The sequence below is a fragment of the Zea mays genome, chromosome 3 (assembly GCF_902167145.1).
Source record: "Zea mays cultivar B73 chromosome 3, Zm-B73-REFERENCE-NAM-5.0, whole genome shotgun sequence".
NCBI lineage: Eukaryota > Viridiplantae > Streptophyta > Magnoliopsida > Poales > Poaceae > Zea > Zea mays.
Window position 1 is genome coordinate 22,446,477 of NC_050098.1, and position 26,219 is coordinate 22,472,695.

The 26,219-nt window shown below is 45.6% G+C and overlaps 1 protein-coding gene and 1 pseudogene across 1 annotated transcript; both read right to left on the reverse strand.

Annotated features, from left to right (window-relative positions):
* Positions 1-7,990: 7,990 nt before the first annotated feature.
* LOC103649841 (uncharacterized) lies at positions 7,991-9,926 on the reverse strand. The gene is made up of 2 exons (NM_001323508.1): positions 9,710-9,926; positions 7,991-9,540 (listed from the first exon to the last, which is right to left on the reverse strand). Exon 2 carries the CDS (start codon positions 9,324-9,326, stop codon positions 8,337-8,339), a length of 990 nt encoding a protein of 329 aa, NP_001310437.1. The 5' UTR covers positions 9,327-9,540; positions 9,710-9,926; the 3' UTR covers positions 7,991-8,336.
* Positions 9,927-24,496: 14,570 nt separating this feature from the next.
* LOC103651823 (uncharacterized) lies at positions 24,497-25,317 on the reverse strand (annotated as a pseudogene).
* Between the last annotated feature and the right edge of the window lie 902 nt (positions 25,318-26,219).

The window sequence follows — 26,219 nt, forward strand, 5'->3', positions numbered from 1 at the left end:
CGACTTCATTCTCCCCACGTCCAGCGCCCGCACAGCGCGCGCAAAAAAATAGTGCAGAGCGGGCACTCAAACTCACGTCACTTGCTCTAGAAATTTGGGGCTAACACGAGACCACACAAACCTTAGTATTTAAAAATAAACAATATTTATATTTGCAGTCTAGGTGCCGCTCCACCCGTTCCCCCGCCTCGTGGCAACGCATGGACATATAACTAGTTAACCTTAACCTTTCTCTATATCATGCAGTTGACGTTTGCCAAGCGAAGACCATGCAGGATCTGTACCTGTATATGAAAACAACAATAGGACTTTAGTGCCACTACTGTATACAGCCAATTCTAGTTGATTAAAAAAGCTAGATGGGGGACTTTCTTATTGAACTGACATGCATGTATCGAGTCTGTGATTCAATAAGGGCTTGTTCGATTAGCTCTCAATTCATGTGGATTGAGTGGGATTGGATGAGTTTTAATCCCAAACAAGTCAAACTTCTTCTCAATTTTTTACAATCTCATCCAATCCATGTGTATTGGGAATAACCGAACAAGCCCTAAAGCGGGAAAGCAACAACTATCTAGGACATGAATATGTAGGATCATATGAGGTTCGAATAGGTAATTAGAGGGGCTGAATGATTGCGGAACCTTAAAAATAGTTACCTCGCCTTTTCCTAATCATAAAACCAAAATATTACAGTTTTATAAATCTGGACAAATTGTGGTTTACGTTAGTAAAAACGTCACGTCGCTAACCGAAATCCGTAACTCCGGTCGATCTCAAAATTTAACAGATTAAACTTGAAAATTATGAAACAAACCTAACTAAAATCATGCCGATCGTACTTTGGAATCTAAAGTTATTAATGAAACGAGCTTGTTGTTCTTGAAAGTAACGAAAATGAATCAAGATATAATTTCGAAATTAAGAAATAACCAGAAAAGATAAATATTTCAAACGTTGTAGATTAGTAAATAGATGCCTTGGTGGTGATCTAGATGAACCAAATTATCGGTAACGATTGAAAACAAAGAATCAATAGAATCAAAACTAAGAATACAATTAGTCAACAAAGAGAGAGATGGATAATGTTACCACACTAATGTTGCTAATCAACTCTTGAATCATCAAGATTTATGTAAAAAGTGCTCTTCAAAACACCAAAATGTTCTCTCACGAACTCTTCAAAAAAAAACTCTAGATTAATCTCTCAAATAGATCTAATCTGATGGTCCATCTCTTCTAATCTTTGTCTGGAAAAAAAAACTGATTCCTATTTATAGGCCGGGCCAACAATCTCTTCTCTTCCGGCTTGGGCCGCCCACTTTGACAGGCCGCGCAGCCGATCAGGGTAGAGCTCCAGGCAAAGCCGCGCCCATGCCAACCTGCGCTTGCACGGCTGGTCACAAACCGCACCAAAGTTCAGAACAGTTTAAACAAGCGAGGAGAGATACGATCGATAGGTGGGCTTGGGCTTTGGACGGCGGGGACGTTCCCAAGATGTTGGGGGGCCTGAGAACGGGGAGTGGTCTCGAGGAATTGCGAGCTGTCCTTGTGAGTGTGACGCGACAATTCATCCACATGATGAAAGTAGTATGCTACAGTACCCCTGCCATATGTCAACGCATTCGTGGGTTTCAAGCTTTTTTTTTAAAAAAACAGTCGCCCTGGAGGCTGGAGCCGGAAACATTGCACCGTGCTCCAACAGGAAACTTCGCTATCATCTACCAGCAGGCAGCAGCGACATGGTAGTGTATAGGGCATTCGCAGGCATCTGATTCACCATCTTTTTTTTTCCTTCCCGAGTCCATACGGGCCACGGCAACCGGACCTCAACATCTTCAGTACGTAGCAGAATCTCTTCTCACTGGCCTAAAGGCTATAACAAATCGAGCATGCGCGTCGTCTTTTGTCAGATCTGAATCCATCCCGCTCTCAAAAAAGAAGATGGAAATTAGGACATTTTTTTAGTAATTTACGATGATGGCGGGGAAAAGTGACCCGGTTGTAGTTATTTATCTCGTTTGAGGTTTTACTCTTGGAGTTCAACCTTTTTATGGTAACCTAAAATACGTAGAACATCATTATTTTTAATGTATAGGACATTTTGTATAGGTCGCCTTGTTAGAGATAGCTCTAAGTACTCAAGAGAGAAGATGATGGATCCATCCTCCTCGTCCTCCTCGCTAATACTCACTCCGAAAGCTGCGGAAAAGGAGAGGATAAACATGGGGAAATACCACGCCGCCAGTGCGGGCGTAGCGTTAGTGCTGATCTTTTTTGAGAAGCGTATCACTAGAGTGAGTGAAACCAAAGCAACCACCTACTACCACACCTGGCAAAAAAAAGCTCGGGCACAGCGGGTCAAAGACGGAGGAGATCCATGACGATGACGGAACCAGACACAACGCTGCACGGCCACGAATGATTGATTCCACACCGCACACGCTGTAAAAAAACAACCGGCAATAATGCAGGCAGCAGAGCAGGCCTGCCTCCACTCCACTCCACTCCACCCGTCGTCCAACTTGGCTGCTGGCCCCCGGTGTTTTGACCCCCGGACCGGGGTCGGTGTCAGAGCGTCAGCTTCAGCTAGAGCGAGCGAGGTGGTCGTGCAGTGCTCACTGTCACTGGCTCACACTGCTCTGCTCAGCCGATCCGCTCGGCTGCCCACGTGGTTGCGTGGGTGAGAGCGACTGGCGCTCCAGACAGCGGAAAACGTTGAGAAACCGGGCGGAGTTCACCGTGCGTGCGTGCCCGCCAGCTGCCGAGTCAGAACGCTGTCGCCTGTCGTGGAAGGAAACATCCTTGTCCCGGCCGGCTCGCACGAGAGCTGGACGGGACGGACACGGACCTGAGGCGATGTACCTGGATCTCGATTTTCCGTTCATGTAATCCTGCCTTTGGAGCCTATCTATCTCCTTTCGATACCCCTTCCTGCCGTTCATGTAATCCTGCCTTCGTCATAGTATCAGTGCATGCGTTAGTAGTAGTAACTACTACTCCATAGTTTACCCCCCACCTCAAAACCGCTTTGAGATCGGCATTAGTTTAGAGTCGGCTTTGCCGACCCAAGATCCGCCGCAGAGGCGGATCCAAGGGTGGGGCAAAGGGGGCCACGGCCCCACCTCAATTTTTATATGCTTTTATACCTATATTTAGATATACATCAAAATAAAAAAAACTTTTATATAGTAGGTACAACCAAATCTAATGAAACATAGTTTTAATCTAACTATTTCTCGACAGTTCATTGCTCAGCCCGCTCTCCATACAAGTAGTTCGATTCCTTCCTCTAGCGGCTAGCTACTCGACCTACTCGTGGCTCGATAGCTCCTTTGATCATGACTGGATCGGTAGTGGGTGACTAGACCTGTCCGCTACCAGTGTCACCTTATCTTCTCGTCACTCGTTAGTTCATCGCGTTGTCGGGATCCCACACGCAGCGCCACTACTTTGCCTCTTATTCCGCATCGACTGGTGGGCAAGCTATTGGTGGGATCCTGCCTTGGCACCATGGTGCCACCACCATCTGCCCTCACTATGTCACCAGGGTCCCACCACGTCGTCACAAATGCAACAATTGTTGTCGCTTGCCACTGCCTACAGCCGCTTGCCCTCGCTGCCCCTCGCATGTTGCTGCCTCATCATCGCCATCTCAAGGCAGACTCACCACAATGACGCGTCGATGTGGCCGCTTCACCTGTCTTTCTGTAGGGTGACCAAAATGGTTTTCTGATATTCATATCATTTTAGAACGCTCCTAGTATTATCACCTAACCTTGTTATTATCATGAAGCTATTTTTATCTAGTCGTCTAGTATAGTGATTTGTCTCTTATAGTGTCGCCCCACCTAAAGTTTTGTTCTGCGTCCGCCACTGATCCGCCGTGCGTCATAAACAGAGAGAGAGAGAGAGAGAGGGAAGAAAAAAAAAGCTCCGAACAGGTGGAAAGAGCTTGGAAGATCCAAGACGCCACGAGTTTGTTTGTGTGGAATTTTGTACGGTCTGATACGGGACTGGGATGTCACCGGCGATGGGGACTGTCTACTTGCCGGGGACACGAGAGAGTAGTGCATACATAACATTGGATCCCTTCAAACCGGATTTCCGTCCCGTTGTTGATTTGTTTCCCCTCCCGCTGTGTGAGCTGTGACGTGCAGGAGGGCTGGGGGCGGACGATTCAACGGACAGGCGGCAATTACTCGTCAAACACGCGACCCGCGCCGCCGCCACCAACTGTCTTTCGGCTGCGGCAATTGCGCGCCATCCATCCATCCATCCATTCATTTCGCGAGGATTCGTCCCTCCTGATTCGGAGCTGGAAAAGTGTCGCTAGATCCCGTGCCCGAACGTTCCGAGAAGAAGCCTGCCGTGTCGTTTTCCGGGGTCCCAACCGCTGTGACGAATTCGGACCTGCGGCTCGCAAGCAAGATGCAGTACCTACTACTACGTAGTGCTGTACTTACTGTGCCAGGAGGTCGTCGTCGGATCCATCGCATAAATATTGTCCGAGACAAGTCATGTAGTACAGCCAGACACAAAAACAAAGTCGCGTTTGTTCAATGCCCAACTCCAGTAACCAAACATTTCAAAAGGACAGCTCCCAGATTCTTGCACTCGTCAGAATCTACACCATCCGAAATTCGAAATTACATACAACCGCAACTCCCTCCTGACCCTTCGTATACAGGCTTGTTTGCCACACCTACGCGAGCTCCACCTTCACCCCCAAATTAAATAAATACTGTAAATAGTTTTGTAGGATGATATGTTGGGACCGTTTACTAGCGACACCAAAATATCAATCTGTTTCCATTCCTCCAACCAAAAAAAAAAAGAAATGGCCATACCCCTAAAACCAATGAGCAAAACAGAACCATTCCAACCGCAAAAAAACATAAACGAGCAAAACGAAACCATCCTAACCTAGAAAACATGAACGAGCAAAATATAGTCATCCCAACCTACAAAACATGGGTTTTAGTAAAATACTATTGTATTTTATGCTATTTGGTGTTTGGTTGCATTCCTCGAAACTCTGTTTTCAAAACCATGGTATTTTTTCGAGTATTGGAAACTGCACCAGAATCCCAAGTTTCAATGACATGGCTAGCTATTGTCTAATACCGGTTTACAATGTTGTATTTAAACAATGTTTCCTAAAATCAAGGTATTTTTGGAGCTGACCAAAAATATGGTATTACCATGACAATCGTAAAGTATATAATTATGAAACCATGGTTTTCAAAAACATTGTACCCAACCAGACCCTAAGATTTGGTCGGTTGGTTGTCATGTCCCTAGAGTTGACAAAGGGGGTGTAAGTTTTTAAGGACTACTTTTTTAGTTGCTCCATTTTATTTCATTTAGGCCCTAAATTGCCAAGACTCAAGTTTAGTTGTCATATTTTGTCAATTTAGGGAATAAAATGGAGGGCCTACAAATTAGTCCCTATAAACGAAAACCCTTTAATCCAGTTAATACTATATAGCCCATAATAATTGCAGGGAGTTAAGAGAGTTTAATCCTATATTAGATGTGACAAAAAAAAAACTTTGACTAGCTTAAAAGGTAGACCTTAATGTACACCTTCTGGGTTGGGAAATGAGACAGCAAGTCGAGATGAGATAAACGGCGCGGGCGGAGTGATGTGATGAGATAAATATTTTGTTGTTGGTTTCAGTGAACCAAGACGAGTCGCCTCTTTCGGTCTTCACCTCTTGCTCAGGAGGCCTCTCTTCTCCCTCTTAGCAAGAGCCGGCCTTAAAGCGTTCACCTTCTCGGATGTAAGGACCTCAAACACGCTTTTTGGAGTGTGTCATTGACACGAATGCGCTGCTTAATTTATGTATTATATCAAGTGGGACGGCTACTCCGACTAGCAAAATAGCAATACACACGTTCAGCTTTTTTTTCAATCATATACAATTATGCTGTTTTTCTACTTTGTTCACGTTCAGCATTGTAAGATCACACGTGTGTTCTTCGTACTATCATTTTTTCTGTATTAAAATATATCTGGCAAAAAAACCTAATATTGAAACATGTAATATCCATTCTAGTCTCGAAACAAAACACATGTTAACTACAGTAAGCGCTGGCCTGTGTGTGTGCAACAACAGGCAACAGCAGCCAACATCGCTGCACGAAGCACAAACGCAGCGCAGCCCCCACACAGTGGCGCCACGCTCATCGCGTGCTACTCCAATGGCTCCGTCCCGTTGATAGACGGCCGGCCCCGACCTCACCTCCGCCACCCACCCCACCCCCAACCGCGCAGCCGCATTCACTTTCCCAGCGACAGCGAGTTCAGTCCCACCAGCTCCCCCTTGGCGTCCTCGCGTGGCCCCCGGTCCAGCCCAGTCAGCAGTGCAGTCTTAGACACGCCGGCCGCAGCCCTCAGGCAAACGCAAGTATGCAGTGCAAAGCGTCGTAGACGCATCATTTTGTCCGGCGGAGAGCGCTTTGCGGAAAGCCTCAAAACAGAAACGGTAGGGGTGGTACGCACGGCCGGCGGCGGCAGGCTCGACGGGGGGAGGGAGGGGTTGGGAAAAAAACGAAGACTAAACGTCCGCATCGTGGCGTACAGCGTGCCGCCGTGCGTGTACCACCGTCCGCACGCCTGGTCCTAGAATAGGATAGCCACTCCCACCCGTCGTGTACTCGTGCCACGCCGGGGATGCATGGCATGGTATGGTATCCCGTCGGATAGGCGGATAGCGCCACGCCACGCCACGCCACCGCGGCAGCCGGAATCGAGGCACCTCCTCTCTTTTTCCGTCCACCCCCCAACTTGCGGCTGCGCGCGGGGTCCCGGCCCGATTCGAACCGAGCCACAAGATGCGGCCTCATCGGGAACCTTATCTCCAGCGCGCGCGGGAGAGGCACCTGCGCCGCGCGCGCGCCACACACGCACGCACCGGCAAAGGTCCGGTCCCCGTGCCCGCGCGCCGCGCCAAGGATGGTGGCGTGCCGCTTGCCCCGCCCCGTAGGACGAGAGCGAGGCAGCGGGCCAAAAGCGCGCCGAGTGGATACGTCCCCGGCCGGGTGTAGAGAGAGAGTGAGCCAGCAGAGCTGCAGAGGAGGGTGATGAGGTGGTCTGGTCCGTATCCGCGCGTACTCGCTCGCTCGTCTCTCTCTCTCTCTGTGCATGTGGGGTTCCCGGCGGTCTACTTGCGCGGGGACTCGTGAGCGCAATGCCGCCGGCTGCGGCTGTCCAGCGGCAGTGCAGCGGTGGCCGAAAGGACATCTCGGATGCGACAAGCGCGCGGCATGGGTGGCGCGGAGCCCACGCCGAGTCACGCAGCTCTCGCCGCGCCGGGGGGGCAGTCTGGACTCGCTGCAGAAGGCAGGTGCTTGCCTTGGGTGTCCACTGTCCGGTCACAATCAGACTAGCACTAAACAAAACACTGAGAAGGTGCAACGATGCAGCGGATATAATTGGTTACTCCCAAGTGTGTCCACACAATTACACACCCCGCGCCCGTGCACAAACGATTTCCTACGAAATCACAACGAACGGGAACAGTTGAATATTATCAAATCAAATATATCTATTTCGGATTGGATAGTATCTTAACTTTGCCTAATTAAAGATAAAAAATACTCATATTTATAGTATCAAGTAAATTGTATTAGATTAGTTGTAAAAAATATATTATTTCCGTAACAAATCAGTATAGGAACATATGAATATTATACATCCACTTGAACATAACTCAGCCTGCAGGTATACTGTTGTTTTTGGACGGACGGACTACTCTAGATTATAGAATATCAACATGTTGTTTACTGTTCCGCACTGCCCAAAAAAGGAATCTTTGATTATCACGACGATCACGGCATAAGCATCCACCCGCATTAGTCAAACGACACTACGCAGCACGACCTACGTTCCGGGATCGCACCATCGAAGAGTCCACCACAAGCTCGGAACCACATCAGCATTCGAACCAAACACAGTAAATAAAGGCGAATGCGCGCACAGCTACCACGAAACTTATTTTTTTCCCTTTCATTGCTTAATAGTAACAGCTCAATGAACTTGTCCACTACAATGTCTTTGACAAGCATTACCAATTACCAAATAACAAAGCAAACACTTAGGCACTATACCTTAAACCTTAAACATAATATAACCTACCAAAATTACCTCTTCTCTCCGGCCGCTAATGGTGGTGTGTTCGGCAAAGAGGAAATCTCCTGGGCACGAGCAGATCCAACTTGCCCGGGGAAAAAACCCAAGATATCTCATCTCCCCTTTCCAAGCACACTCTCAGGGGCTCGTTTATGAAACCAAACAACCCTAACATATCAAGGGCACACTCCCTTTTAATTCACACGCAGAAATCAACGGTTTGCAGGAAGTCGTCCATGCCGCGGCCGAGGTCGCAGCCGGGCATCTCCGGGAAGACGTCGTTGATGTCGTCGAGGTCGAGGTCGATCTCCATCTCCTCGTCCCCGAAGTCCCCGAGCAGGAGGTCATGTTCGTCGTCCAGGCCGAAGTCCGCATCGGAGAGATCCAGAGCGTCCAGCCCGGCGCGGAAGTCCAGCGGGTCGATGTCGGGCAGCTGCAGGCCGCGCAGAAGGTCCTGGTAGAACTCTGGGTCCTCCGGCAGCTGCGCTGAGTCGGTCGACGGCCGGGCGGGCGTCGCCTCTGGGGACTGCGTGTTCCGCGCTTCCTTGCTCGGTTCAAGCACGGACGACGGCGACGGGTGCGCGAATGGAGCGGTCGAGGCGGACGACGAGGAGGAAGCCGTCGGGGTGCTGCCGCTTGCCGGAGTGTCTGCTGAGGACGCGGCCACGGGCAGCCCGCGGCGGCGCCGCTTCTCGTCGGCGAAGCTCCGGGAGGCGGACAGGTAGGCCGCGGAGGCCGCGCCAGCGGTGTCGAAGGTGCCAAGCCACTGCCTCTTGCCGGTGAACGGGTTGCGGATCTCCGCCGCCCACTTGCCCCACTTGCGGAGCCTCACTCCGCGGTAGCGCTCCGGCGCCCCGCCGCTGGTGCACGCGGCGACAGCGGCCGCCGCCGGGAGAACCGGCTTGGCTGGGGCCTTGCCGATGAAGGCCTCAAAAGAGAAGCGCTTGGTCCTTGATGGGGTGCCGCCGGCCTCCTCGTCGTCCGAGTCGGAGTCCGAGTCCGTGGCGTCGGGGTCCTCAAATAGGACACGGACGCGGCGCCTCGGCTGGACCGGCGCCGGCAGCTGCTGCGTCCGGGACTTCAAGAGGGCAGCAGAGGGTTTAAGGCCAAACTCAGACATCTTCTTAGCGTTGGGCTTCTTCGCCAGGGCCTTCTTGAGGAGAACCTGTTGCTGGTTCAACGGAGACATCTCTCTTCTATCTCTTCCGACGGGGAGAACTCCAAAACTTGTCGCCAAAATTGCCAAAAACTATGGGGGAAAACTTCTAAAGAAAAACAAGAAACTCTGGGTGCAAAAAAAATGACGGAGACGAGCGCAAATCGGCCGAATCCGTCAATCTCCTCTACAGAAGCCGCACGGCCTTATGTGGAGGAATCCGGAATACTTCACCCCGAACCCGTCCCTGCCATCACAAGTGATTTTTTTTTTGTCAAAACCCCATGGAAAGAACAGCCAAGAAATCACCAGATCTGGACGAACAGGGCCATAGAACCCGGTCAAAACCACCCAGATCGATGAAAGAATGAACCTTTTGCGGGTGAAATTGAAAGGAAAAGAAAAAAGGCACGGACCTGAGCATCGACGAGGATTTGTTCCAGCCGTTGAGCCCCTTGCGCATAGATCGGCCAGAGCAAGCGAGGGCGCGGAGGATGACGGCGAAGACGGCGATGATGAGCGCTACGACCACCAGATCGGAAAAGGGGCAAGAAGACATATACGAGAGTTGTCTGCTTCTTCTTCTCCGACGCCGGCGCCGTCGTCGTCGCCTCCGGCCTCCCTTACACGCGCTTAAACCCCAACCCAAAGCGGCGAGAGGAGCGAAAGGGGTTGGCCACGCCTCGTCCGACGATATTTAATCCCCTTCCCCATCCACGACGTAGTGCCCGCCGCACCACGCGAGACCTCGCGTCACGCGTCCGGATTCAGCTTCCCACACTGCCATATGGGCCCAAGCTAATCTTGGACCCGTGCGTCATTGAAGATTATCGGCTTAACGGAAAAGGAGGAAAGGACGGCCGCAATTTCCTGGCGCTGAGAACGTACACATGGATCTGCCAATGCTGTGTTGTCAAGCACACAGTGACTTGTGGACCCAAGGTACGGTTGGCCCCACAGTCAGTGTACAACGTGCTGGTTGCCTAGTAGTAAAGAACTATTCCGTGCCATGACCTCATGCATGGTCAGATTTTAACTGACATGTGGGTCCCTGTATTTTTGTCCCCACCCATCATCGAAACGGGGGGTGGAATGAAGTGGCGATTGTGTTTTGCTAGGGCTGTGGGAAACCATTTTTTTTTGCATTTTAATTTTTTACTAAAAGAATATACGTTTGGTTTTATAAAGGATGTAATATGATTCTTTGAATCTTTTTTAGACGCCATAAGTCATGGTACGACGCTGGTGACTTATGGCGGCGACGTAAAGTGTTGGGTGTCTTCTTTTCCGACAAAAGTTTTCAACAAAAACATCTTCGGTAAAATGGTACATAAGTCTACTTTTTTTCTGCCGAAAATTCTCAAGACAGACTTAATGTAGAATCAACATAGTCAAATGTCAAAGCTACCATTTAGTTTCTGTTCAAGTCAAGCAGAAGAAGAAAAGACCAGATAGACCTTGTTAATCTAGGTTGTCTCTAGATGAATGTTGAGGGTCGTGAATGTAATTTCCCCTGGGATGCGTCCCGTGCCTATAAATAGATGAACAATAACACCCTACTGTTCACGCTGAATTGTAATCACTCGCTCGCATCTTCACCTTCGAGCAAGCCGAATGTATCAATATAACGTGAATTTTATTGATATTTATACATGTTTTACGGAGTACAAGTATGAATGTATTAAAGAGTAATCATCAATGTATTTATCTCTTTACATTTTTATTTATTTATGATATGATGAAGGCATGTCCTTCATGGCCTTCGTCCGATGATCATTGAATCCAAGAGGAAACAATGTTTCGGAGGACGAAGGTCTTTAATCCCTAGCGACTGTGTTGCCTTGTTCTTAATTCACAGCATTCGAGAACAAGTGACCAACATTGGTGCCCACCTCCGGAGAACTCACTTCCACGACCACGACAATGGCTTCGCAAGGTGATCAAGTTGTGACACCTTCGGCTACGAAGCTGGTGCTCCCAATCACGGAGGTTCAAGTTCTGAGCCAGCTAACAAGAAGCAGAAGAAGGAAGCACAGAGAATGGTACAACATGTTGGAGTATAAGGACCCTTCATCAAATCCAAATGGTCACACATTACAATCACCTTCTCTCAGGAAGACCTCAGCTCAAAGACTATCCCCATAACGATGCAATGGTCATATCTTGTGTTATCAAAGGGTTTCTGGTTCACAATGTCCTTGTCGATACAGGCAGCGTAGCAGATATCATCTTCGCAAAAGCCTTCAGGCAGATGCAAGAGCAAGATGATAAGATACATGATGCAACACATCCCCTCTGTGGCTTTGGAGGAAGGTAGATAGTGGCACTTGGCAAGATAACAATGCCGATTACCTACGGCTATGTTCACCATACAAGGACAGAGCAAGTCGTCTTTGAGATTGTTGATATGGAGTATCCATATAATGCAATCATTGGGCGAGGAACATTAAACGTCTTCGAAGCAATACTTCATCCATCATATCTATGCATGAAGATACCATCAGACCAAGGCCCCATAGTTGTGCATGGGAGTCAAGAGGCTGCTAGAAGGGCCGAAGGGAACTGGATAGATTCAAAGGCTATTCATAACATAGATGAAGCAGAAGCTCATCAACAGTACAAGCACAAAAGAGATAAAGCTACCTCCGTAGATCAACCGAAGCCCATGCTTTTATGCGAAGATATAGTTGAGCTAAAAGTGCATTCATCCCTTTTGTGAGTTTTGATGATTTGGATAACAACACATTTAAAGGTCTAACGATTTTGCTAAGTGTTGAACAAGAAATTCAGTATGATGAACATACTTGGATAGTGTATAATGATCAGTGAACAAAGGTTCAACACGAGGTTAAATAACCAATTAGACAATGCAAATGGATATAATATGATCTCTATATTGGTCTGAATATATGGACAAGACCTGAGAAATCACTTCATACATATGATCAGAATAGAGGATGAAATGATTAAGAGGATTGGTCAAGCCAAAGTGAATAAGATATGAGGAATCGTGGATTGGCTTGACCATATTACTATCAGTCCATATATGCTTCTATGAGAATCAAACTAGAGTTTGATTAATCTTAACGGTTATATCTAGAAGACATTCAAGCAAGGTTCACAATATTGAAGAAATGATTCTCTCAATGAATGATCAATATGATGTGACTCAAGAATGGCTTGATAGGGTGAAGATAGCAAGGAAAGGGCTTCGAGGAACTAAGCGAAGGTGAAGGCCAAGCGACGGCTTGTGGACCGAGGTACCATGGTGTAACACCCCGGGGTCCACAAACACCCCAGAATGCTACTATACTACACATCTAACATTCGTATATAAAATTTCGACAACATCTCCTTTGAAAATTGCATAAACGGGGAAGAAACAAAGTATAAATAGGTATCATGATAAGAAAACATAATAGACATTAATAGTTTGCTAGCAATGGGAAGACAACCATAACGGCATGAGCTAAATTAACCAGTGCGCACAACTAGTTAGAAACAAACATCCTTTGACAAGAAGCTTCTAATTAAATCATGACTGCGCCTAAGCAGCGTTATTATAAGAGTGAAGGTGGATGTGCTGCTACTTCCCACTTCCCTTGATGAGCAACAAGCACCTGCATTGAGTAATGCAAGAGTGAGATGAAACATCTCAGCAAGCGAATTATTTTGACAAGATATTTAAACCACAAATTGAATTCATCAACATTTTAAAAGAGTCACAATTAAAATCAGAAATACTTGTAGACATAGAACTCAGTAGTCCCACTATAACCAATACCATCTCATTTTCTCGAACAACCACAATAGGTTCTATAACACTTCCCTGCGTCAACAATAATACCTGCAAATATCACTTCAATGTATGCATAGGAATGCAATGTGTAGGTACTCTATCTTCATACCTCTGGGGGTATAAAACCACATCATCTGCAAATATCACTTCAATGAATGCATATGAATGCAATGCATATGTCCTCTGCCTTCATACCTCTAAGGGTATGAAGCCGCATCGTACCCCTCCTCGGGCAACGTACGATGCTAAATTGTACCGGTACGGTCGGACCATAGGTCACGACAAAACTTCAGATGCAAATGAGTCATGCAATGTATATGGCATGCTGCATTTATCAATAAACTTCACTTCCTTCAGATACAATACAAACCTCAAATAATACTTCATTTACCTTCAGATACAATACCAACCTCAAATAATACTTCAATTACCTTCAGGGGTGTGAATTAATCTCATGAGTCATACTCGAATCATAATCGTCATCAATATATGATTGAGCATCAGTATAATGCAAGCAAGTAAAGCATCACCATAGAGTCCAATTATGAAAGAATCCAATAATTCTGAATATTAGAGTGTAGGCAATAGAAATAACAGGTCAGAACGGAAGCAACCACCGCTACATTCACTTGCCTTCATCGAAGAAGAAGAAAATGTACTAGACATGATCTGGAGTGTAGCCACCTGCTAGCGGGCATAAAACTTAGTACAAATATTTCACAAACATTTGCCATCAATCAACAAAACACTCCTACACTTGAAACCAAGACCCAGTGGAAAGACTCCCACCCTGAACCACATGCCATACAGCAGCAACGCTGTTTGTTAATTTTGTATCTTTAAAATTAAAATAGCGGTGATATCAAACAAATACTCTAGGAGTATCTACACAAAATACTCTACAACTTCAGTATTCAATAGATAATTAAATTCTGCCATCTACAAGTTCTAAAACATCTGACAAGATAACTGACTGAATCTGTTTTAGACAGCAGTATGGTTAACTTTAAAATTCGATATCTCCCAAACTACTGAACCAAAAATTATGAAATTCTGCTGGAAGTAAGAACTTTTATCCCTCTACAAAAGTCTCCATAGTTAGAAGAGCCAATTCGGCCATTTACTAGATGAAACCCACCAGTGAACAGACCCACTCACTTTTGTCAGGTAAACAGAAACAGCCACAGTAAAACAAACATAACTGGAGTTTCACAAATCATATGAATGCACTCTTTAACAATCTGGAAAGCTTATGAAATTATCTACAACTTCTTTTACCAACTCACAGTTTAATTCTGTTGATAAAATTGCCTAACTCTTAAGAGAACAGATTCTGCACAGAATTATGAGACTGAAAAACTGCTATAATCAAACTGCCATAACTTTCTGTTCTGATGTCCGATTGAGGTGTTCTTCGCGGCTACGGAAAGATCTACAAATTATCTACGACTCATATATAGACTTTTTATTTTTTTGAGGCCACTAAGACCACGGAAAACTGGCATGAACAGAAACTGTTGAATCTGCCATTCTGCAGAAAACTAAATTCGAGATCAAAACCTAAGCCCACATCAAATCCAACCTCTAATCCTTTAATTCCCATGATCCACAACCGCCAAAAGCATATAATTACAGGGAGGAACAAGGATCTCATCCATACCTAGGGTTTCCCCAAGAAATTCTGCAAGAAGAGATGGGGAAGAACATCTCCTTGATCCTCTCTTCCCCTTCAATTCAACATGCTCCTCCTCTTCTCGATCCTTGCTGCGTGGGGGGGGATCTAGAGGGAGGAGGGAGCCATGGAGAGGGTAGGGGGCGGCTGCCAACAGGGAGGAGAGCAAGAGAGAGAGGGGGCGGCTGCAACCCAATTGGGGAGAAGGTGAGGGGGCGGCTAGGGTTGGGGAGGAGAGGGGGGGCTCCCATCCACCGGATCAAGATCAATGGCCCAAACTCGCTCTCCCCTTTGAGCTCCCAATCCCCAGTGGAAAAAAATGCCAAAAGATCTACTGTTTTCTGAGGAATGCCTCCTGAAACTCTAAACCCCAATGCCACAGAACATCAAAGAAAAGAAAAAATAAGTTTAACTTCTTTTCAGAAAATTGGGGTATCACACTCTACCCCCCTTAAAAAGAATTCGTCCTCGAATTCGACCACTCCAACAAAACATCCATGGTACCCCATATAGCAGCACCATGCAAAACATGGGTCCATTATTGGTCTTAATTAACATAAGAACTTCTACATTGACTAATTGTCTAAGGAAACTACAGCACCTAACATCAAGCATGAACCAACATGTAATGAAGTTCAAACCAAGTCATAGATGCAATCAACACTACGATTTCACAACATCGAATTTGGATGCAGCCATACATCAACATCAATGTCTTACAACGACACACTTTTATGAAGGGGTAATACGCACTAAGCACAACCTTTACCAACTTTAACAATTCTTTTTAATTCAATGGTGAAACATCCACACTAGATGAATATATAAGAAGATCAAACACCTCACCTCACAGCACCACGAAACAAGTAGTTCTATTGAAACAAAACTCCTAATCTTACTAAACCTTGTTCTTGCCATAATTAAAAGATAATCATGTAATCTAATATACTTTGCACCCCAACAAAAGGGAGAAAATCTACAGAACTAATGGAGCAAATAAGCTGACAAGAAGCCAATAACATCTTGCGCGGCACAGTTCATCGAAGAAATGCCAAGAACTCTACATAGAGCACTGACAGCCCAACAACAACACAATACTTGCTTAACCCATGTCACTATACTTCATTCAACATCTCAACTAAGAAAAATATCCAACTAGCATGGTTAACCTACACATAATATAAGTCTTCATCTACTGTAGTTCATAAACTTACATTTCATTCTATCATATGATGCACTCAAAGTACTAGACCTAAAGGGTCAATACTAACTGCGTAATCCTTCACACATTTGGCAAACATCTCAAGCTAATGTAAAAACCACATCATTTAGGAATAGGTGACTAACCACACACTACCAGTTCTAGGCTTGGCAATGACTTCATTCAAACCAATAGATAAGTGGTCCAACAATGGCTCCACAAACATGCATCGGGAAGAGAACCATCAGATTCTCAACGTATTAATACATAATCAATGGATCAAGAAAATCAAAGATTTTATTCTACAATTAGCATGACTAACATGCAACCACTTTAAACCACATCTAGGCTTTGTGGCTACTAAAACACACAATAGAAGAGAGACATGTAAGCCATTCTGGCTATGTAAAGACTTCCCCCAAAATCCATATAAAAGTACCAATATTCATTTCTTTCAGAACTGGTTTCTCGACATAAACAATCATTCTTTGCAAAGATAGTTGGAGCTATCCACCAACCGCCGAACAACTTAAATTCAAATTAATGGTTACCTTGTAACCCAAAACACATAATTCACACTCCTCTTAAAAACATCCTCAATCAAGCATATATAACAATATTATTGTAATAAAACTCAACCATGAAAAACATGTTGAAAACAACATAGGCATACCTGTATATCACCAGCATAATAGCAACTTCAATCTCATAAAAGACCAGCGATGTCAATCGCATTAATAAAACAATATCAAAATTTAGAAATGAATTATATCAGGCATTAAGTCATAAACAACTTACCACATCACCGTAAAGGATTAGGGAGGGTGAAATTATTTTATCTACACTTCAAAGACATTAACATATATCAAAGATATTTGAACCCATACCCTTCCTATATGTGCAAGTGTGTCAAATTTATCTTCAAATTGCCAAGAATCTAAAGCCTATGCTTTGATACCAACTGTAACACCCCGGGGTCCACAAACACCCCAGAATGCTACTATACTACACATCTAACATTCGTATATAAAATTTCGACAACATCTCCTTTGAAAATTGCATAAACGGGGAAGAAACAAAGTATAAATAGGTATCATGATAAGAAAACATAATAGACATTAATAGTTTGCTAGCAATGGGAAGACAACCATAACGGCATGAGCTAAATTAACCAGTGCGCACAACTAGTTAGAAACAAACATCCTTTGACAAGAAGCTTCTAATTAAATCATGACTGCGCCTAAGCAGCGTTATTATAAGAGTGAAGGTGGATGTGCTGCTACTTCCCACTTCCCTTGATGAGCAACAAGCACCTGCATTGAGTAATGCAAGAGTGAGATGAAACATCTCAGCAAGCGAATTATTTTGACAAGATATTTAAACCACAAATTGAATTCATCAACATTTTAAAAGAGTCACAATTAAAATCAGAAATACTTGTAGACATAGAACTCAGTAGTCCCACTATAACCAATACCATCTCATTTTCTCGAACAACCACAATAGGTTCTATAACACTTCCCTGCGTCAACAATAATACGTGCAAATATCACTTCAATGTATGCATAGGAATGCAATGTGTAGGTACTCTATCTTCATACCTCTGGGGGTATAAAACCATATCATCTGCAAATATCACTTCAATGAATGCATATGAATGCAATGCATATGTCCTCTGCCTTCATACCTCTAAGGGTACGCCCCTCCTCGGGCAACGTACGATGCTAAATTGTACCGGTACGGTCGGACCATAGGTCACGACAAAACTTCAGATGCAAATGAGTCATGCAATGTATATGGCATGCTGCATTTATCAATAAACTTCACTTCCTTCAGATACAATACAAACCTCAAATAATACTTCATTTACCTTCAGATACAATACCAACCTCAAATAATACTTCAATTACCTTCAGGGGTGTGAATTAATCTCATGAGTCATACTCGAATCATAATCGTCATCAATATATGATTGAGCATCAGTATAATGCAAGCAAGTAAAGCATCACCATAGAGTCCAATTATGAAAGAATCCAATAATTCTGAATATTAGAGTGTAGGCAATAGAAATAACAGGTCAGAACGGAAGCAACCACCGCTACATTCACTTGCCTTCATCGAAGAAGAAGAAAATGTACTAGACATGATCTGGAGTGTAGCCACCTGCTAGCGGGCATAAAACTTAGTACAAATATTTCACAAACATTTGCCATCAATCAACAAAACACTCCTACACTTGAAACCAAGACCCAGTGGAAAGACTCCCACCCTGAACCACATGCCATACAGCAGCAACGCTGTTTGTTAATTTTGTATCTTTAAAATTAAAATAGCGGTGATATCAAACAAATACTCTAGGAGTATCTACACAAAATACTCTACAACTTCAGTATTCAATAGATAATTAAATTCTGCCATCTACAAGTTCTAAAACATCTGACAAGATAACTGACTGAATCTGTTTTAGACAACAGTATGGTTAACTTTAAAATTCGATATCTCCCAAACTACTGAACCAAAAATTATGAAATTCTGCTGGAAGTAAGAACTTTTATCCCTCTACAAAAGTCTCCATAGTTAGAAGAGCCAATTCGGCCATTTACTAGATGAAACCCACCAGTGAACAGACCCACTCACTTTTGTCAGGTAAACAGGAACAGCCACAGTAAAACAAACATAACTGGAGTTTCACAAATCATATGAATGCACTCTTTAACAATCTGGAAAGCTTATGAAATTATCTACAACTTCTTTTACCAACTCACAGTTTAATTCTGTTGATAAAATTGCCTAACTCTTAAGAGAACAGATTCTGCACAGAATTATGAGACTGAAAAACTGCTATAATCAAACTGCCATAACTTTCTGTTCTGATGTCCGATTGAGGTGTTCGTCGCGGCTACGGAAAGATCTACAAATTATCTACGACTCATATATAGACTTTTTATTTTTTTGAGGCCACTAAGACCACGGAAAACTGGCATGAACAGAAACTGTTGAATCTGCCATTCTGCAGAAAACTAAATTCGAGATCAAAACCTAAGCCCACATCAAATCCAACCTCTAATCCTTTAATTCCCATGATCCACAACCTCCAAAAGCATATAATTACAGGGAGGAACAAGGATCTCATCCATACCTAGGGTTTCCCCAAGAAATTCTGCAAGAAGAGATGGGGAAGAACATCTCCTTGATCCTCTCTTCCCCTTCAATTCAACATGCTCCTCCTCTTCTCGATCCTTGCTGCGTGGGGGGGGATCTAGAGGGAGGAGGGAGCCATGGAGAGGGTAGGGGGAGGCTGCCAACAGGGAGGAGAGCAAGAGAGAGAGGGGGCGGCTGCAACCCAATTGGGGAGAAGGTGAGGGGGCGGCTAGGGTTGGGGAGGAGAGGGGGGGCTCCCATCCACCGGATCAAGATCAATGGCCCAAACTCGCTCTCCCCTTTGAGCTCCCAATCCCCAGTGGAAAAAAATGCCAAAAGATCTACTGTTTTCTGAGGAATGCCTCCTGAAACTCTAAACCCCAATGCCTCAGAACATCAAAGAAAAGAAAAAATAAGTTTAACTTCTTTTCAGAAAATTGGGGTATCACACATGGCTAAAGCGAAGAAGAGAGTACTTGCACTAAGTCGATGAACTAATCAGCTATGAAGAGTTATAACATGTTGATGCATCAGTACGGTGACTTGAAGCCATGATTTGAACTCATATATGGTGATATGGTACAAGTCACATGGTTTGGGATGTGTTTGCTTCAAAAGGTGAGACAAAGATGTTTGTGATCCTTATGAAGCAACGTCATGGAGAAATCACACATGAGACGCCAATGACTCAATGAGTTTACTTAATTAATTTTATTTAACTTGAGTATAGGAATCGTCGTACTATAAAGGGGGATCCAAAAAGAAGGTTGGTGTTTGCCAAAGCTCAAGCCTCTATATTCAAAAGCTAATTTTGAAAACCAAAATCCCTTTAACATTCTACGGTTGACCGTGGTTAGGTTTGAGAAACCTAGAGTGTTCCTGTTGAAAAGCAGCTAAACTTGTTCAACTGTAGTTGAGCTTTTCAGTTGAACTAAACTTCAGCTGAGTTGAGCTTTTCAACTACAGTTGAGCTTTTCAGCTGAGCTGAACTTCAGCTAAGTTGAGCATTTTCAACTACAGTTGAGCTTTCTCAACTCCAGCTGAACTTCAACTTCAGTTGTGAACCTCTTTGAGCATACACTAGCTGAACTTGCCTCCGGGCAGTTGAGCTAGGGTTTTCTCTCCTAAACTCTCTGGTCAAGACCAGTTGAACTGGTCGTGAGGGACAGTTCTGCTGGTCTCTGACCTCTGACCAACAGTCTGCCAGTCAGACTGACAAACAGGTCGCTAGAGGTGTCAGGGGCGGTTCAATCGGTTTGGTCAACCTGGTCAGCCTGCAGGTCAGTCTGCCAGACAGTCTGACAGTCTGACTGGCAGACAATCTGCCTGACATGCCAGGGGCGGTTCAACCGGTCTTAGGCAGAAAACTCTGCCCAACAGCTAGTTTTGAGCTCCACCTATATATATACTCTCTCCTACCTCTCTCCCCACACAAGGGAGCACGATTTGAACTCCATTTCTAACCTAAGAAACACCTCCCACTCTCTCTGACACATCTCTTGCCTCTCCCATTTCAAATCTTTGGAGAGAAATCTTTTAGTGAGTTTGAGAGCTGTGGTTTTTTGTGCTTCATCTCCAAATCTCTCTTGCTCTTCTTCATTCGAACTTTGGTACTACATTGAGTTCTTTGTGGATTCATTACTCTTAGAGCTTCTAGCTCCTAGACGACTAGGTGTCTCTTATGAGTCTCCAAATCTTGTGGAAGACCACAAGAAAGTTTGTATTACCCGCTTGTTTGAGAAAAGATTATTGTGTGGGCTTGACCTTTGTGGTCGGCGAAGGGAGGATTAGGGTTGAAAGAGACCCCGGCTCTTTGTGGGCGCCTCAACAAGGACGTAGGGCACCTTTTGTGGTGTGACCGAACCTCGGGATAAATCTTATGTCTCTTGTATTCTTGCTCATTGTGTTTATTCGTGTTCTTCGTTCTCTCACCATTTCGTGGAAGATTTGTTTATATCTTTTTGGTGTGTGGATTTTGAGAAGTGCCCTTCTCAGATCTACTACTTTGAATCCTTTGGATTATCTAGAACATCTCATTTCCAAAGTTAATTGGGTGAATTTCGAGATCAATTCAGTTTTATATCTCTATCTTTTAGTTGAGCTCGTGTAAACCAGTTGAACCAGTTTTGACACCTGTTGAACTTGTTTTACCTAGTTCGTTTCTAGTTTTTGTTAAAAAAAATTTGCAACACATCCCTTCCAGTATTAACACACATCCCAGTCCGATGTACGAAGCATCACAATATACTGAGAATGGCTTGTGAACATCTGGCAGAACCAATACCGGTGTTGTTGTTAACTTCTGCTTCAACATTTCAAATGATTCTTGGCACGCTGGGGTCCACTTGAACTCAACCTTCTTTGCTAGCAAGGCTGTCATTGGTCTGGAAATCTTGGAGAAACCTTCAATTTGCTTCTTGAGTTCCACCAACTCTGGTCCAGACACTCGATAGGCTCTCTTGGAAATAGGGGTGGTGCCTGGTGAAAGGGAAATAGGGTCAAACCTTTTCCTAAATGATTTTGGTGGTTGAAATGCCCAACACAAATAATTGGACTAACTAGTTTGCTTTAGATTATATGGTCTACAGGTGCTAAAAGTTCAACACAAACCAATAAAACGATACAAGTTAGGGTTCAAAAGAAAGGAGTAAAAGAAACTGAAGTGAACCCTGGTCTGGCGCACCGGACTGTGTCTGGTGTGCCAGGGACTGTACAGTCTGAACTCCTTAGCTTCGGGTTTCTCTAGGCACACTCCGCTATAATTCACCGGACTGTCTGGTGCACCAAGCGGAGCAACGACTATCAGCGCAGCGGTCGACTACACAGTGCCCTAACAGAGCTATAGTTCGCGGCAGAAGTCAGAGCAGGCACCAGAGATGCACCGGACAGTGAACAATGCCTGTCCGGTGCGGCACCAGACTGTCCAGTGCACCAAGATGTCAGAGCTCCAACGGTCGAAACCGTCAGAACCCTAACGGTTGGGTGACGTGGCTGGCGCACCGGACAGTGTCCGGTGCGCCCATCGACAGCAGCCCTCCCCAACGGCTGTTTTGGTGGTTGGGGGCTATAAATACCCCCAACCACCACCATTCAAGGCATCCAAGTTTTCAGCCATTACATTCAATACAAGAGCTCTAGACTTCACTCCAAGACACATACAAGAGATCAAATCCTCTCCCAAGTCCAAAATCACTCCAAACACTTTGTGACTAGTGAGAGAGAGATTTTCATGTTCATTTGAGTTCTTGTCGCTTGGATCGCTTTTCTTCTTCCCCATTCTTGTTCTCAAGACATTTGCAATCAAAGCAAGAGACACCAATTGTGTGGTAGTCCTTGCAGGGTCTAAGTGACCCATTTGATTGAGGAGAAAAGCTCACTCGGTCTAGGTGACCGTTTGAGAGAGGGAAAGGGTTGAAAGAGACCCAGTCTTTGTGACCACCTCAACGGGGAATAGGTTTGCAAGAACCGAACCTCGGTAAAACAAATCACCATGTCATTTGCTCTATTTCTTTGGTTGATTTGTTTTTGCCTTCTCTTTCAGACTCAGTTTTATTTCTAACGCTAACCCCGGCTTGTAGTTGTGCTTAAAGTTTATAAATTTCAGATTTGCCTATTCACCCCCCCTCTAGGCGACTTTCAATTGGTATCAGAACCCGATACTTCATTAGAGTCTAACCACTCGAAGTGATGTCGGGAGGATCCGCTAAGAGGGAGATGGAAACAGACACAAGCCGCGGGAAAGCTCCATCGAAGGAGTCCGGTGCCAAAGGAAGGGAGGAATCACCTCCCCGCGTTAAGTCGCATTAGAGTGGCGACAAGAAGAAGAAGATGAAGAAAGTGGTCTACTACGAGACCGACTCTTCGTCAGCATCCACCTCTGGCTCCGACGCGCCGTCCGTCACTTCTAAGCGCCATGAGCGCAAGAAGTTTAGTAAAATCCCCTTACGTCGCATTTCTAAACGTACTCCATTACTTTCCGTCCCATTAGGCAAACCACCGGTTTTTGATGGTGAAGATTATTGTATGTGGAGTGATAAAATGAGGCATAACCTAACCTCACTCCACTCTAGCATTTGGGACATTATTGAGTTTGGAGCGCAGGTACCATCCGTAGGGGATGAAGGATATGATTCGGACGAAGTTGCCCAAATCCGACACTTCAACTCCCAAGCCACTACTATACTCCTCGCCTTCTAAGTCGAGAGGAGTATAATTAGGTGCAAGGGTTGAAGAGTGCCAAAAAGATTTGGGACGTGCTTAAGGCCGCGCACGAAGAGGATGAGGTGACAAAGATCACCAAGCAGGAGACGGTCGAGGGGGAGCTCGGTCGGTCCGTCCTCAACCAAGGAGAGGAGCCACAAGCCATGTACAACCGGCTCAAGACCTTGGTGAATCAAGTGCGCAACCTCGAGAGCACAAAATGGGATGACCATGAAATGGTCAAGGTTATTCTAAGATCACTTGTTTTTCTTAATCCTACACAAGTTCAATTAATTCGTGGTGATCCTAGATACAAGCTAATGTCTCCCGAGGAGGTTATAGGAAAGATTGTGAGCTTTGAATTGATGATCAAAGGCTCCAAACAAATCATCGAGCGTGGCGCCACCTCTACACCCAAGGTGCAACCCGTCACATTCAAAGCGACGGAGGAGAAGAAAGAAGAGTCTACGTCAAGTAGGCTCCCCATCGACGCCTCCAAGCTCGACAACGAGGAAATGACGCTCATCATCATGAGCTTTCGCCAAATCCTCAAGCAAAGAAAGGGGAGAGACTACAAACCCCGGTCCAAGAAGGTTTGCTACAAGTGTGGTAAGCCCGGTCACTTTATAGCAAAATGTCCTATTTCGAGTGACAGTGACAGGGGCGACGACAAGAAGGGAAAGAGGAAGGAAAAGAAGAGATACTACAAGAAGGGCGGCGATGCCCACGTATGTCAGGAATGGGACTCCAAAGAGAGCTCCACCGACTCCTCCTCTGATGAGGACGTCACCAACATCGCTGTCACCAAAGACCTTCTCTTCCCCAACGTCGGCCACAAGTGTCTCATGGCAAAGGACGGCAAGAAAAAGAAGGTATAAGCAAGAGCCACCCCAAGTATACTACATCTAGTGATGAGGGTAGTTCTAGTATAGGTGTACATTCGGGCCGCCCGGCCCAACCCTGAAAAGGCCTAGCACGTTTAATTTCGGGCCGACCCGGCCCAGTATTAAATTTGGGCCGTGCCGTGCCGGCCCACGAGCCGACCCCTTGGCCCACGACCCGGCCCCTTGGCCCACGGCCCGACCCGTATTCAGCTAAACGTGCTGGGCTTTAAACGGGCGGCCCAAAAATAGTAAAGGCCCGAAATACACATTTGGGTCCGAAAAACAAAACCGAGCCCACTGGCATCGTCAGCATCTCACTGGCACGTAGCTCTCCTCCTGAATGGTCTCTAGCGTGGGCCGCCTGGACCACCGCCCGCCGCCGCTGAGGCGCTGCTTCAGCTCCTCGATCTCGGCCGCGGCCGCCGCGTCGTCGACGACCATCTCCTCTAGCCTTGGGGCCCTCGGCTTGGGCGCGTCCGACTCCTAGACCTCAAGGGCCACGGCCGCGGCCTCGAGCGTCTCGGGCGATGCGACGAAGACGACGGCGACCTTGGCCATGGCGGCGGGGGACGAAACCGGCCGCGTCCTCCCCCTCGTGGCCCGCGCCTTCTCCCCGCTAGCCACCACCGCGGCTCCCAGGCGCCGGTCGCGTGCAGGTGCAGGGGCGGCTCCGATCGCGCGCAGGCCGCAGGGGCTGTTCCGGTGGTGGCGTGGGTCGTGGAGCACTGGAGCGTGGAGGCTGGAGCTGGGGGGCTGGGGGCCGCCTGGAACTCTGGGAGGGAGAGGCGGCGGCCGGACACGGAGAGACAGACTCGAGTTTTAGGGTTTCTGGGCACAAGACATAAACCTAATGGAAATGGCCAAATGGGCCTCGCCTTCGCGCCTTAGGCCCGTCCCGTGGACAAGGACAAGTGCGGCTGCGCGCGCTGCCGTCCTTTGAAATTATTTTGGGCCTTTTCGTGCCTGTTAATGGGACATTTCAGGTCTGCTTAAATGGGCCGGGCTCGTGCCCGTCTATGGGCCTCGGTGTCGGCCCAAGCACGGCCGGATGCATCGTGCCGGGCTGGCCCGGCCCGGAATAATTTCGTGTCGTACCGGGCTTTTTTTCGTGCTTCATGCCAGCCCATTAAGCCCAGCCCAAATGTACACCTATAAGTTCTAGTGATGATGAAGATAATTTGCTTGCACTTTTTGCCAACCTAAACATCCAACAAAAGGAAAAAATTAATGAATTGATAGGTGCTATTCATGAGAAGGATGAACTTTTGGATAGCCAAGAGGAATCCCTTATTAAAGAAAACAAAAAGCAAGTTAAGGTGAAAAATGTTTATGCTCAGGAATTAGAGAAGTGTGAAAATTAACTAGTGAGCTTAGCATTTGCCATGACACTATCTCTAACCTTAGAAATGAAAATGCCAAACTAATTGGTAAGGTTGAGAAGTTAAATGTTTGTGATTATTCTCTTGTCAACCTTAAAAATGATAATGCTAGTTTGATTGCTAAGATTGACAAGTTGAATGAATCAAACTCTAGCCTTAAGATTGAGAATGATAAACTAATTTCTAAGGCTAAAGATTTAAATGTTTGCAATGTTTCTATTTCCAATCTCAGAAATGAAAATGCCATGTTACATGCTAAGATTGATGAATTAAATGCTTGCAAACCCTCTACATCTACTGTTAGTCATGTCTCTATTTGCACTAGATGTAGAGATGTTAATGTTGATGCTATTCATGATCACCTAGCTTTAATTAAACAATAAAATGATCACATAGCTCAACTAACTGCTAAAATTAATGAGCATGAGATAGAAAATGAAAATTTTAAATTTGCTAGAAGCATGCTCTATAATGGAGACGCCCTGGCATTAAGGATGGCATTGGCTTCCAATAGGGAGACAATGTCAAGCTTAATGCCCCTAAGAGATTGTCCAATTTTGTTAAGGGCAAGGCTCCCATGGCACAGGATAACGAGGGTTACATTTTATATCCTGCTGGTTATCCTAAGCACAAAATTAGGAGAATTCATT